We start from the raw sequence: 12,785 nt of genomic DNA, 5'->3' as shown, positions 1-12,785 counted from the left end.
TGAGGGGGTGGGGTCCGGTTTGGTGGCCTCATTAGTGTATCGCTATTTTCCACGCTTTTACCTTGAATTGGACTCAGACTTTTCAGATTATAAGGACGGTCCGGAGCTGGTTTACCTGTAGTACTCGGACTCTGACAGTGACTTCCTCGCTTGCTTTGTGACGTTTCCCCCCGGAGAGTTATCCCCTGGACACTTTTTCGGACCTCTCTCTGGGTTCCTGCTTGGCCATCTATTGTGGACCACCGTGGTGGCTAGTAGGGGAGCTCAGGTAGAATTTTTAACCAGGGCCCGTTTTTTTTACTTCAGTGCTGAGTTCTAGTAGCAAGCGAAGGACAGGGGAGTGGCTTCCGCTTGCGAGTTTCAGCGTGGATTTTCACATTTTTATGAACTTTAAAAAAAGTAACTAACAAATAAAAAATCCCCTAGAAAAAAACACGATGTAGTGAAGCCACGATAGTTGAAGCGGCGATAATCGAGGGATTACTGTATTCTCTGTGTCATGACCAAAAGAAAATGCCGAATGAAATTTGGATTGGATTGGATAACTTTATTCATCCCGTATTCGAGAAATTTCATTGTGGCAGTAGGAAGAGGGTGATTACACAGAACAACAAAGCAAAAGCACAAAGTACAAAGCATGCTCTCCCTGAGATGGTGAGAAGTTTAGAATATTGCTCCTCCACATCAAGAGGAGCCAGATGAGGTGGTTCGTTATATAAGTAGGATTTCGCCTCCTGGACGCCTGAGGTGTTTCGGGGAAAGCTTGAAGTGCTGCTGCCTCTGCACCCTGAGAAAATGAATAAATACGCTGGACTGTCTTACATCTATTATTGCTGATTGAATTATCTCTAAGCATTGACCGTTTATTGATATATTATTATAATATATTATTTTCACAGCATTTTAATCTGAGGTTGCTAATTTTCTGTTTTGCTTCAGGTATCAGCCCTCCTTTCATGGTGTAGATCTTTCTGCGCTGCGGGGTGCAGCAGTGGATGAGTATTTCCGCCAGCCAATTGTGGTATGTATACCAGGAGGACTCCTGTCTGGTATTTTTTGTTATAGTTATATTCGGGCGTACCAACTGTGTGTCTAGCAGCTACTACATTTCACTCATCTTAAGGATGATTTGAGTAAATAAGATACCGTGATGACAAGGATGATCACAAAAGTAGGATGAGTAGTAGATTCAGATCATTAAGTCAGGCTAAACTAAAACTAATACTAATAACTAGGCTTGAAGTTCAGAATATTGGTTAAAACTTCTACCCTGAATAATTGTCTGAACTTTTATCACCAGATGGAAATGTATTTGTATCAAATTACTCCAAAAAATGAAAATCTGTTGCTGCAGTTTTTGCTTGTTTGAAGTGCTATCTTAATTTTGGCAACACAAAATTTTCATCAAAAGTCATAAACACATCTACCAAACATTCATTCATTCATTTTCCAAACCGCTTATCCTCAAGGGAGGGTGCTGTAGCCTATCCCAGCTAAGTACTGGCACCAGGTGGGGGACACCCTGAATTGGTGACCATCCAATTGCTGGACACAAGGAGACAGACAACCATTCACGCTCATACTCATACCTAGTGGTAATCTAGAGTTTTCAACCAGCCTATCCTGAATGTTTTTGTGATCTGGGAGGAAATTGGAGTAGCCAGAGAAAACCCACACAAGCCTGGGGAGAACAAATGTATAACACTTGTTCTCTATGTTTCCCACTGCTTCTGGGTAAAGTCCAGGACATCTTTGCTCTAGATGAGGGTTTGGCAGCCCAAAATGCTAAAAGAGCCATATTAAATGGAAAAAAAGATGTCTGGAGCCGCAAAAAAATTAAAAGCCTTATACAGTCATACCTCTACTTCCGAAATTAATTGGTTCCAGAACTTTTTTCGTAACTTGAAATTTTCGTAAGTCGAGGTGTATTTTATATGTAAATACAGACGCTCCCCTACTTACGAACGAGTTAGGTTCCGAGCGATTGTTCATAAGTTGAATTTGTTTGTAAGTTGATTCAGTGCTATATTTTGTATTATAATTTATGTTTAAGGCCTATACAAGTATATTGAAGGTTTATATAAGTGCATTTGTATGTTTAAGGCCTGTATAAGTAACACGCATTGGTTTGTACTGAAAAAAAAACATTTAATAAAATGGAGAGAATATGTACAGTACTGTATAGAGAGAGAGATTTATGTATTAGAAACTGGCCGAAAGAAGCGATCTAACGACGATTGCACAGTTTTCTTCTTTTTTCATCATAAATGATGCGGTAGCACTGTATGGCATCATTCAATTGATTTGCAAACTTTGTGCAACGTTCAATATTTGGGTCCTGCTGCTCGATCTTTCTGTTTATAAATGGTGTTGAATGTGCAACGCTCACCACTCTCACGCGCATCAAGCTTCGTTATTATTGCCACTCGTTTCAAATGAAATGGCTTGCCTCTTCCTTGCAACTCCCTCACTAGAAGCATTTCTCTTTTCACCAACCATATTCAATAATGGATGCACGAGATATTTAATGATACAAATGAAAAAGGTTCTTTGCCCACTGGAGATACGTTCACGCACTTCCGCATTGCAACGAAGAAGGTAGATGCTGGGTGAGCTGAGCCCTCACAGCGCCAGGCGTCGGTAGTAGCGGCGGAATGAAGCACTACTCGGAAAAAAATAAAAAATTGGACTTACGAACATTTTTTGACTTAAACGCAATTTGCAGACATGTTCGTATGTACCGTTGTTCGTAAGTTGAATGTTCGTAAGTAGGGGAGCGTCTGTAATAATAATAATAATCGGACATAGCCCTGTTGTCATTATCAACAACAAAAAAGCCTACTTGTAATCACACCCAGAACTGCGTGTGACGAAATTGGTGGTGCTTCTCCATAAGCTGCGTTTACTCGGCAAAAGACCTAAATAAGTGATAGTTACGGACTTGTAATTTGGCATTCTGCTGTTATGGATACAGGTCGCTTACCTCTCAGTCTTTCACTTACCTTCAGTCAGCTAGTAGGAGGCAGATCACCACCCAAACATCTTTTCATATTACCTCAGAAGGGAATGTGTGTTATGTTACCGCAAATTTAGAGTTCTGATGGATGTGGGGAAAAACTGTCCTTAAGCCTATTTGTCCGTGCTTTGTGGGACCTATAGCGTCTGCCAGAGGGCAGCAGCTGGAACAGATTGTGACCAGGGTGGTAAGGGTCCCCTATGATGTTCCTGGCTCTGCTGAGATAACGAGGGCTGGCAATGTCTTCCAGTGAGGGCAGAGAGCAGCCGACAATCCTCTGGGCAGTGTTAATCACTTTCTGCATGGCCTTTTTGTCTGCCGCCGTGCTTCCAGCGTACCACACTGTGATGCAGTTCGCCAGGATGCTCTCTACAGTGGTTCTATAGAAGGTTATCAGAAGCTTGGTGCCCAAGTTGTTCTTCCTAAGTACCCTGAGGAAATGGAGTCGTTTCTGAGCCTTCTTCATTACTGCCGTGATGTTTGTAGACCATGAGAGCTTATCCGTGACGTGGACCCCCAGGAATTTAAAGGACTGGACCCTGTCTACACATACTCCATTTATGAGGAGTGGGGCCAGATCTGTGCCGTGTTTGCGAAAGTCCAGGATTATTTCTTTAGTTTTCGTGGTGTTCAGTATGAGATTGTTCACCGAGCACCACGAAGACAATTTGTTGACCTCATCTCTGTAGGCCGACTCATCCCCTCCTGAGATGAGTCCGACCACAGTGGTGTCGTCAGCGAATATGATGATGGCGTTAGACTGGTGGGTGGGTGTACAGTCGTATGTGTACAGGGAGTACAGAAGAGGACTCAGTACAGAGCCTTGAGGGGAGCCAGTGCTCAGTGTAATGGAGGAAGAGAGGTGGGGACCAAGTCTAACAGTCTGTGGTCGGTTGGTCAAGAAGTTCTTTATCCAGCTGCAGATTGAAGAGGATAGTCCAAGGTGGGAGAGTTTGTCAGTCAGAATGTCCGGTTTTATGGTGTTGAAGGCTGAGCTATAGTCAATGAAGAGCATCCTCACGTAGTTCCCATGGTGTTCCAGGTGGCTCAGTGCTGTATGAAGAGCAATGGAATAGCATCCTCAGTGGACCTGTTTGCTCTATAAGCAAACTGGTGAGGGTCAATTGAGGGAGGGATTGTATTCCTGATATGGCGGGCTACCAACTTTTCAAAGCACTTCATCATCACAGGCGTGAGTGCAACAGGCCTATAATCATTCATGCTGTCAATGGTTGGCTTTTTGGGGACAGGGATAATGGTGGCAGATTTCAGACAGGATGGAATGATGGATTGTTGCAGGGAACAATTGAACATTTTTGTGAAGACTCCAGCCAGCTGGTCAGCACAGGCTTTGAGCACCTTCCCAGGTACTCCGTCTGGGCCAGCAGCCTTCCTGGTGTTCATAGACCGCATTACCAGTCTCACTTCCTGTTCCCGGAACGTCAGTGTATTGCTGCAGGGTGGTGGTGGGGGTGTTGAGACTGGGTCTGATTTGTCAGTCTCAAAGCGGGCAAAGAAACGGTTCAATTCCTCCGCTGGTGAGGCATCTGCGTTAACAGACATATTATTGTTATTGTAGTTGGTAATATGTCGTATTCCTTGCCACATCTTCTTTGGGTTATTTTCTGTGAAGTGCTCCTCAATTTTCTTAGTATATTTCAGCTCAGCTCTGGGAGCTCTATATTTTATCTTGTCCCCTGATCTAAAGGCGGTGTTACGGCATTTGATGAGTGCCTGTGTCTCATTGGTCATCCAGGGTTTTTGGTTAGGAAAAACCTGTATTCGTTTATTTATAGTGACGTTGTCAATGCAGTTTTTTATGTAAGAAAGTACAGAGTCCGTGTAGTCCTGGAGGGTGTCGTGTACAAAAAGTTCCCAGTTGGTGCGGGAAAAACAGCCCTGCAGCTGAGAGAGTGCGTCCTCGGGCCAAGTTTTTATTATCTTTATTTGTGGCGTTGTTTGCCTCCGGAGTGGAGTGTAAGCGGGGGTGAGAGATAGGCAGAGGTGATCTGATCCAGGTAGGTGAGGGAGAGAAGTGGCTTTATAAGCATGTTTGATGTTGGAATAGACATGGTCAAGAGTTTTGTCTCTTCTATATTACAATTTACGTATTGAATAAACTTAGGTAAAACAGTCTTTAAACACGCCTTGTTGAAATCACCAGCGACGCGACAATAAAAACTCCATCGGGGTGGTCAAGCTGTTGTTTGTTTACAGCCGTTAGCAGGAGGTTAAGTGCCGTGTTAACGTTAGCATTCGGAGGTATATAGATAGCCGTTACTATGACGACCGTTAGCTCTCTCGGTAAATAAAAGGGCCTACACCGTATTGCCAATAACTCTAAATCCGGGGAACAGTGAGTGTCAATGATCCTACTGTCACAACATCATTCATTATGTATAAATATGCACAGTCCTCCTCCTTTGCTTTTGCCCGTTAATTCTTTTGAACGGTCGTTCCGAAAAAGCGTTCGGCTAGCTAGCGATACCGCAGCGTCGGGGATATGCGGGTGTAGCCACGTTTCTGTGATGAGAATAATATTACAGTTCATAACAAAGCTGTTGGTAGCAATTCGAAGTTCCAACTCATCCATTTTGTGGGTGATGGATCGGGCGTTGGTCAAAAAGATACTAGGAAGCGGTGCTCGGTGTGGTTGTTGTTTCAGCTTAGCAGCAAGGCCCGCCCGGCATCCACGCTTCAGTTTTCTGTCCCTTCGCCGCCTTCGACGTGCTTTGAGTGGGCTGGCTATCCACGGAGATCCCGGAGAGTTTGTTGTGAAATCGGATGTATCGCATATCCTTCCGATAGTGATTAAATCCTGGCAACTGTAGGATAACGAACGACACCGTACTGGAGAGCATAAAGCCGCTGTGTCAGTGCGCGCCGCCATCTTGGAAAATTCTCTCATTCGTTCCACGGTCCTCACACATCTACCAACTAAACCTTTAAAATTGGTCAACATGTCCCAATTTTGTAAGAAAGATGTGAGAAACACACAAAAATGGGAGAAAATAATCGTAAAATTATTTATTCATGTCACAAAATGAATAACAAGTGTATATACAAACCCGTGTTAAAACGCATGGGAACAAGAGAAAGCTACCGGGATGCAACATAGATAGCAAGCAAACATGAACACATATTTAATAAACACAGCATCAAGAATTCTAACAAAAACATTAATCAACAACAACCATTAACGTTTTACGATTTCTTTGAAATGTAATTGTACTCCCATTTTTTAAGTCACTACTGGTCCTTACCTGCTTCTGCAGTGCTGGTTGACGAACATTTTGAAAAAAAAACTGTACAAAGACGATTGCCTTTGACGACTTATAATAATGTTTCTAAAATGCACAAGATAAACGTTGTCAAAGTGAACACTTTTTCACTGTTTCTCCACGAAGTTTGAAAGTTCGTTTCTCCGCCATTTTTTATTCTTCTGGTGGCTGCTTCCTCATCGCCTGCCTTCTCGTTGAATTCCTCGTGTATTGCCGAGCGTTGCATTTACTCAAGATTCGTTTTGGTGCACATCAACAAACTAACTTGTCAACATCCGTATTACTGACCACACGGCCCATCGCCTACCCCTGCGACACATTTTCGCCCACCGAAGGCTACGGTTCAGGTCATGGCACTCGGCCAGGCATAAATCAGTTTAAGCAGACAATGGGTTAAAGAAAATGGAGGGTTGTTGTGAGACAGCCAATGAGAGCCCAGTAAATGGTGGAGTGAGCTTCTAAAGTGGGAATCATTGCATCCGCGACAATATTTTCAAAATAAAATAACGGATAAGGAATGAATGTACTTTTTGGGGGTTTTCGTAACTTGGATATTTTTCTAATCTCGAGGCACTCATTTGGATATAAAAAGCTTTCATAACCTGGAAATGTTGCACCTAGAGGCATTCGTAAGTAGAGGTATGACTGTGTAAGCCTTTTAATGAAGGCAACACGTGCTGTTTTATATATTCATATCATCTCATTTTCTTCCGCTTTATCCAAAGTCGGGTTGCAGGGGTAGCAGGTTCAGCAGGGAAGCCCAGACTTCCCTCTTCCCAGCCACTTCATCGAGCTCTTCCGGGAGTATCCCAAGGCGTTCCCGGGCCAGCCGGGAGACATAGTCTCCCCCAGCGTGTCCGAGGTCGGCCCCGTGGCCTCCTCCTGGTGGGACGTGCCCGGAACACCTCCCGAGCGAGGCGCCCAGGGGGCATCCTGATCAGATGCCCGAGCCAACTTATCTGGCTCCTCTCGATGCGGAGGAGCAGCGCCCGCCTCTACTCCAAGCCCCTCCCGGATGACCGAGCTTCTCACCTTATCTCTAAGGGAGAGTCCGGACATCCTGCGGGGGAAACTCAGTTCAGCTGCTCGTATCCGGGATCTCGTTCTTTCGGTCACGACACACAGCTCGTGACCATAGATATGGGTGGAAACGTAGACCGACCGGTAAATAGAGAGCTTCGCCTTTTGGCTCAGCTCCTTCACCATGACGGAACAGTGCAGAGTCCGCATCACTGCAGACACCGCACCGATCTGCCTGTCAATCTCCCGCTCCATTCTTCCCTCACTTGTGAACAAGACTCCAAGATACTTAAACTCCTCCTCCACCTGGGGAAGGACCTGGTCCCCCACTGTTAGGCTGACGCGCTAACCACTCATCCGCCAGGCTGCCCACATGAGGGATGTGTGAATTCAAAAGTCTGATCTTTGTGTCACAGATCTTTTAGCTACATGGTTGCAATACTTTTATATGTAGTCTTTAGATCTTAGACTGTTTTTGCATCCATCCACAGGACACGTTTGACATCCGTATTCTGATGGCGAAGTCTGTCAAATATACAGTTAACTTTCTGGAGGCTAAAGAAGAGGATCTTTACAGGTGTGTATACTAACACCTTTATGTGCATGTTTGTGATGTTTTGTATTGTGTATGCTATATGTATCTTATCCATATTTTCTAATCCGTTTTTTCTATCATTTAGGATAGAGATCCCCTTTAAGTTCCACATGATGCATTCTGGCCTTGTCCATGGTCTGGCTTTCTGGTTTGACGTGGCATTTATGGGTTCACTGTAAGTCGCCTATGATCTAATTAGACTTCTAACGCTCCTTAACCCCTTTCAGCCCTAGTTGACAATTTTTAAGTTTTTGTAACGTTTTAGAACATTAGCATAAAATGACAAAACTCCTTTATATCAAGAAGGAAAGGAAATACAGGCTGTCCTTAAATGAGGACAGTGGGTTAAAATAGGTTAAATTTCATTGGGTTTTTTGCGTGTAACCAAGCCATTGTTCCTTAGATTTGTCCCACATTTATTATTTTCCTCATTCAAGCTCTTTATTTGCTCTCTCCCGAAAGTATGACAGTATGGCTGTCCACTGCACCGACAGAACCACTTACTCACTGGTATCAGGTTCGCTGTTTGCTGCAGTCTCCTCTCTTCACAAAGGCTGGAGATACACTATCCGGCACTGCACTACTGGTGGCCAATAAGAGGTATGACTATTTTCTGTGAATTAGGACATTTTAAAACCAACAAGCATAGATGTGCAACGTTACACTATAGACTGAAGGCTATGATGAAGTGCACGCATCCCTTCTCCTGGGTAACTCATCGTAACCCACTCCAACAATCATCAATTAAGTTCCATATTTTTTCGACTATACGGTACACTTAAGTCTCCTTTTTTTCAAATGTGGATAGGCACCTGATAATGTGTAGTGCCTTTTGTGCACCACATTTAAATACAGTGGTACCTCTACTTACGAATGCTTCAACAGGTTACAAAAAGCTTTGATATTTAATTTTTTGTCCCAAGTACTATATTATAGTTAAATATTGGTTCTCCCAAAAGTTTGCTGGCCTTCCATTAGCTAGGTTGGATAATGCAACTTAATTTTTTGTTTTTCATCATGGGCCCCAAGAAAGTTATTCTAGGCGCGAGTGAAAATAATAAGCAGGCTCTGTTATTAAAGTGTCCTGCTATCGCCGAGTTTGCCTTTTGCATTTTAGGAAATATATGACGTCATCAAAGACAATTCTCGTTGAATCAATATTTTACCTAACATAATATAATTTTAAATGTGTTTATGTGCGTATGTTTGCTCAGCTGCCAAACGGTTGCTTTCTACCTCCCTCACCACCACAAACTTCTCTTTCCTAAACACTCGACCTTCCACCACAATGGAAAATGTCTTTGCTTGTCTTATTCATCTTAATTACTTAATAAGTAATGTTGGAGAAAATGCGATAGGACATTGTGACCAAGAATCACACAACCATCAGGTGGCTCAGCATTGGCAAAATACTAGTTTCTGAGACCTGAGAGAAGATCGGAGGCATCTTTCAGATGCAGATTGGATTGCGGACTTTGGCTTTCAGGTACATGTGATATCATTAATGTAGAGCTCGGCGATAAAACAATAACGATAATTATCGTGACATAATTTTTTGTCAGCGATAATATAAAAAACTTTCGATAAAAATTCGATAATTTTTAACTGTAATTACACCACCCGACCACCACAGAGAAAGGAGCGCTTTTTTGCGAGATGAACGCTAGTTCCAGACCAACGCTCAGGAGAAGAAGAAGACGCGAAAACCGTGACCGGCTGTATGGTCGCCGGACTTTGGGTCGCGGACGTTTGGTCGCCCGGACCCAAACAACGGGCGACCAAAAGTCCGGCGACAAAACAAGGTAAAACAACACGGTCTATGCATCAATAAAAGCCAACAATGGCCCTGAGCCGTTTCACTGAGCGGACGTGTGAGTGTATAAGAGTTTGTATGTACATGAGTTGTCCCCTTAGGAAGGGATGTCAGTCAGGGTCTTAACAAGTTCTCCAACAAAACACAATAAAAGTACGGGAAATTTGGAGCTTTTCTTTAGCCTTTAGGGAATTTGAGAAACGGTTTTAAATGGTAATTATCAATAACCTTCCGGGCGACCAAACGTCTGGTGGCCAAACGGCCGAGTACCCGCGGAAACATGTTTTTAGCATGTTAGCAATAGAGGCTAACACGGAGCATGAATGCAAAAGGACAATAACACGGTCAAAATAAGCGATTATCAGATGCAAGACAACACCGAGCCAAAATATCCAAGTGAATTCTCCCTGGTATTTTTTTATTTTAAATACCTCCTAAATACCTGAGCACACAGAGCAGCCTTCTTGATAATGTCATTGTCCTTCTGACTACCAGTATTTGTCCTCTTTAGAGGACATTTGTAAACCTAAATATCTGCATCGCATTAACTCCTTTTGTGCTCTATAGAGGACATTCAGAGCTTTCCAATGATACCAAATGTCTTTTGCAGTATTCCAATTACTTCACATAGATTGGGGAATTTCAAAATAAATGTGATTGGACAAGATTTTTTTTCCTGGTAGTCAGGAGGTTACCCACTCATTTGCGGACAGCCTGCAATATTTCTCTTACTTGATATCAAAATGTTTTCCCATTTTATGTAAATGTTCTGAAAATGTTGCAAAAATCTAAAACTTGTTATCTTGGGTTAAGTTCACAACTTTTTTTTTTTTTGTAATTGGCCATAAATTTCTTTTTGTGAGGCTGAAAATAGTCTGCTTGCCAATGGTGATGATGTCATCTGTTGATTATTTAATTTATTTCATATTGGACAGCAACTTTTGATTTGAAGGCAATTTAAAAAAAATAAAGACACCGGTGTAAATTTCTGCAAGTTTTATTCTTTACTTTTCATAGTGTAAAGAAAAATGTCTTGTTTTTATTGCACAACAGAACAACAAAAATACTTTTTAAAATCATATTTCATATTTGAGTAAGGAGGAAAGTAATTTATTTACTCATTCACAGAAGTTTGAAGTTTCAAATTTGAAACAAAAAAGATGAATAGTTATCTTGATAAATATCGGTAACGACTGATAATTTTTTTTTATCATAACATTTTTTGTCACATCGCCCAACTGTACATTAATGCATGAATGAACTTAATGTCAAACTGCACCACATAGACCAGGGGTGGGCAAACCGGTCCCCGAGGGCCGCTGTGGGGGCAGATTTTTGTAGCAACCGATCCAGCAAAGGCACTTTAACCAATGAGATTTCTGCAGAAAACAAGAAGCACCTGACTGCAATCCACTGATTGCACTTGCAGGACCCCAGATTGGTGAAAAAGTGGCCTCTTTATAGGTTGGAATGAAAACCTGCACCCACTGTGGCCCTTTGTGGAATAGTTTGCCCACCCCTGACATAGACCCTTTTGTACATCGAATGTACAGTGCAGTGAAGGTTTTCATGCGTATGTTGCAGTTTCTTCCAAGTCAAAGGGAGAACAACTTTTCTCGCCCACTTACCAACACTGATGGAAGCCATGAACTCATCACCTCAACATTAATGCATGTTCGAAGCACTGCGTTGTTAGTTTTCAAAGAGATTTCAAGACTCTAAAATTAGTGGAGAGTGAAATGCATATTGTTTATTCTTCACTTCACCTTGATGTTCATATTGAACTGATAAACCTGTAGTCAATATGGCAGAGCTATTGAGGTCACTCTTAAGATTGTTCGATTCCCTGAAACAAGCATACAAGGTAATTGCCTTCTTTGGATCTACCTATTGATACCTACAGGCATTCCCGGTGATCAAGTTAAAAAAAAAATCCAGATACCAATCCTGAATTACTGACCACCTCTTAGCTGTCACTCATATATGCACATAAAATATTCAGGCCAATTTTAAGGGACTTGTCCAATATACAAAGAGGCAAGATTTTCCCCACTTGACAAGTTGAAAAAAATTCTCAATCGTGAGAAAAATTTCACCCGTATTGAAACGATCCTTAACCATTAAGAGCCTGTCAAAACTTTCTACAGTAGAAGTGACCAAACTACAGCCCCCGACCGACTGTGGCCAGTGTTAGTTTTTGTTGGTTTCGATATCATGCATATTCGCCTGCACTTAAAGGACCAGGTGCTGGCGCAGTGGTCCTAGTCCCCTTTTGGTGGCCTGGGTTTGATTCTTGCTTGTGTGGGTTGTGTCAGGAAGGGCATACGCCATAAAACCTCTGCCAAATCTAATGGATGAATCTACGGTTTTGCTTTGGCAACCACTTAGGGGTTAAGCTGCCACGGTAGCCTGCACATAAAGCTTGAGTTCATCTTACATTCTGTTGCACTTTTCAGCTTCAAAGGTCAAAACATGACATGAAAAAACTGAAATTGAAAAGAAAGTGTTGACTTTCACTTGATAAATGAGACGAGTGACACGGAATACAGTCATACCTCTACTTACAAATGCCTCTCGGTACGAAATTCTCAGGTTACAATTTTTTTTATATGCAAACGTGTGACTCGAGATGCGAAAAAGATCCAAAGTACGAAATCCCCCCAAAAGTAAATGCATTTCCTTATCCGTTATTTTATTTTGAAAATATTGTCACAGATGCATTGATTCTCACTTTAGAGACCTTGCTACCCTCTAATGGGCTCTCTTTTCATCGCTCTCATCCTATCTCATATAATGACAATAAAGGCATTCAATTCATTTGGCTGTCTCACAACAACCACTATCCATGTTTCAACATTCTCTCTTACATACAGTAGGGCAAATAAGTATTTAGTCAACCACCAATTGTGCAAGTTATCCTACTTGAAAAGATTAGAGAGGCCTCGAACTGTCAACATGGGTAAACCTCAACGGTGAGAGACAGAATGTTTAGAAATAAAAACAAAATCACATTGTTTGATTTTTAAAGAATTTATTTGCAAATCATGGTGGAAAATAAGT

At 42.2% G+C, this 12,785-nt stretch overlaps 1 protein-coding gene across 3 annotated transcripts in view; it reads left to right on the top strand.

The window, feature by feature from the left end:
* The window catches only part of carm1 (coactivator-associated arginine methyltransferase 1), a 159,154-nt gene that overhangs the window by 79,259 nt on the left and 67,110 nt on the right, over positions 1-12,785 (top strand). For all 3 annotated transcript variants that reach the window (XM_077619877.1, XM_077619876.1, XM_077619878.1), the window contains exons 8-11: positions 940-1,021; positions 7,809-7,894; positions 7,998-8,087; positions 8,375-8,512. In XM_077619877.1, the coding sequence (XP_077476003.1) occupies positions 940-1,021; positions 7,809-7,894; positions 7,998-8,087; positions 8,375-8,512 (396 nt within the window). The remainder of the gene's footprint in view (positions 1-939; positions 1,022-7,808; positions 7,895-7,997; positions 8,088-8,374; positions 8,513-12,785) is intronic.

This window comes from Stigmatopora argus, chromosome 14 (assembly GCF_051989625.1).
Source record: "Stigmatopora argus isolate UIUO_Sarg chromosome 14, RoL_Sarg_1.0, whole genome shotgun sequence".
Taxonomy (NCBI): Eukaryota; Metazoa; Chordata; class Actinopteri; order Syngnathiformes; family Syngnathidae; genus Stigmatopora; species Stigmatopora argus.
Note: the sequence above shows the minus strand (reverse complement) of the source record. Positions and strands in the feature narration are given on the sequence as shown.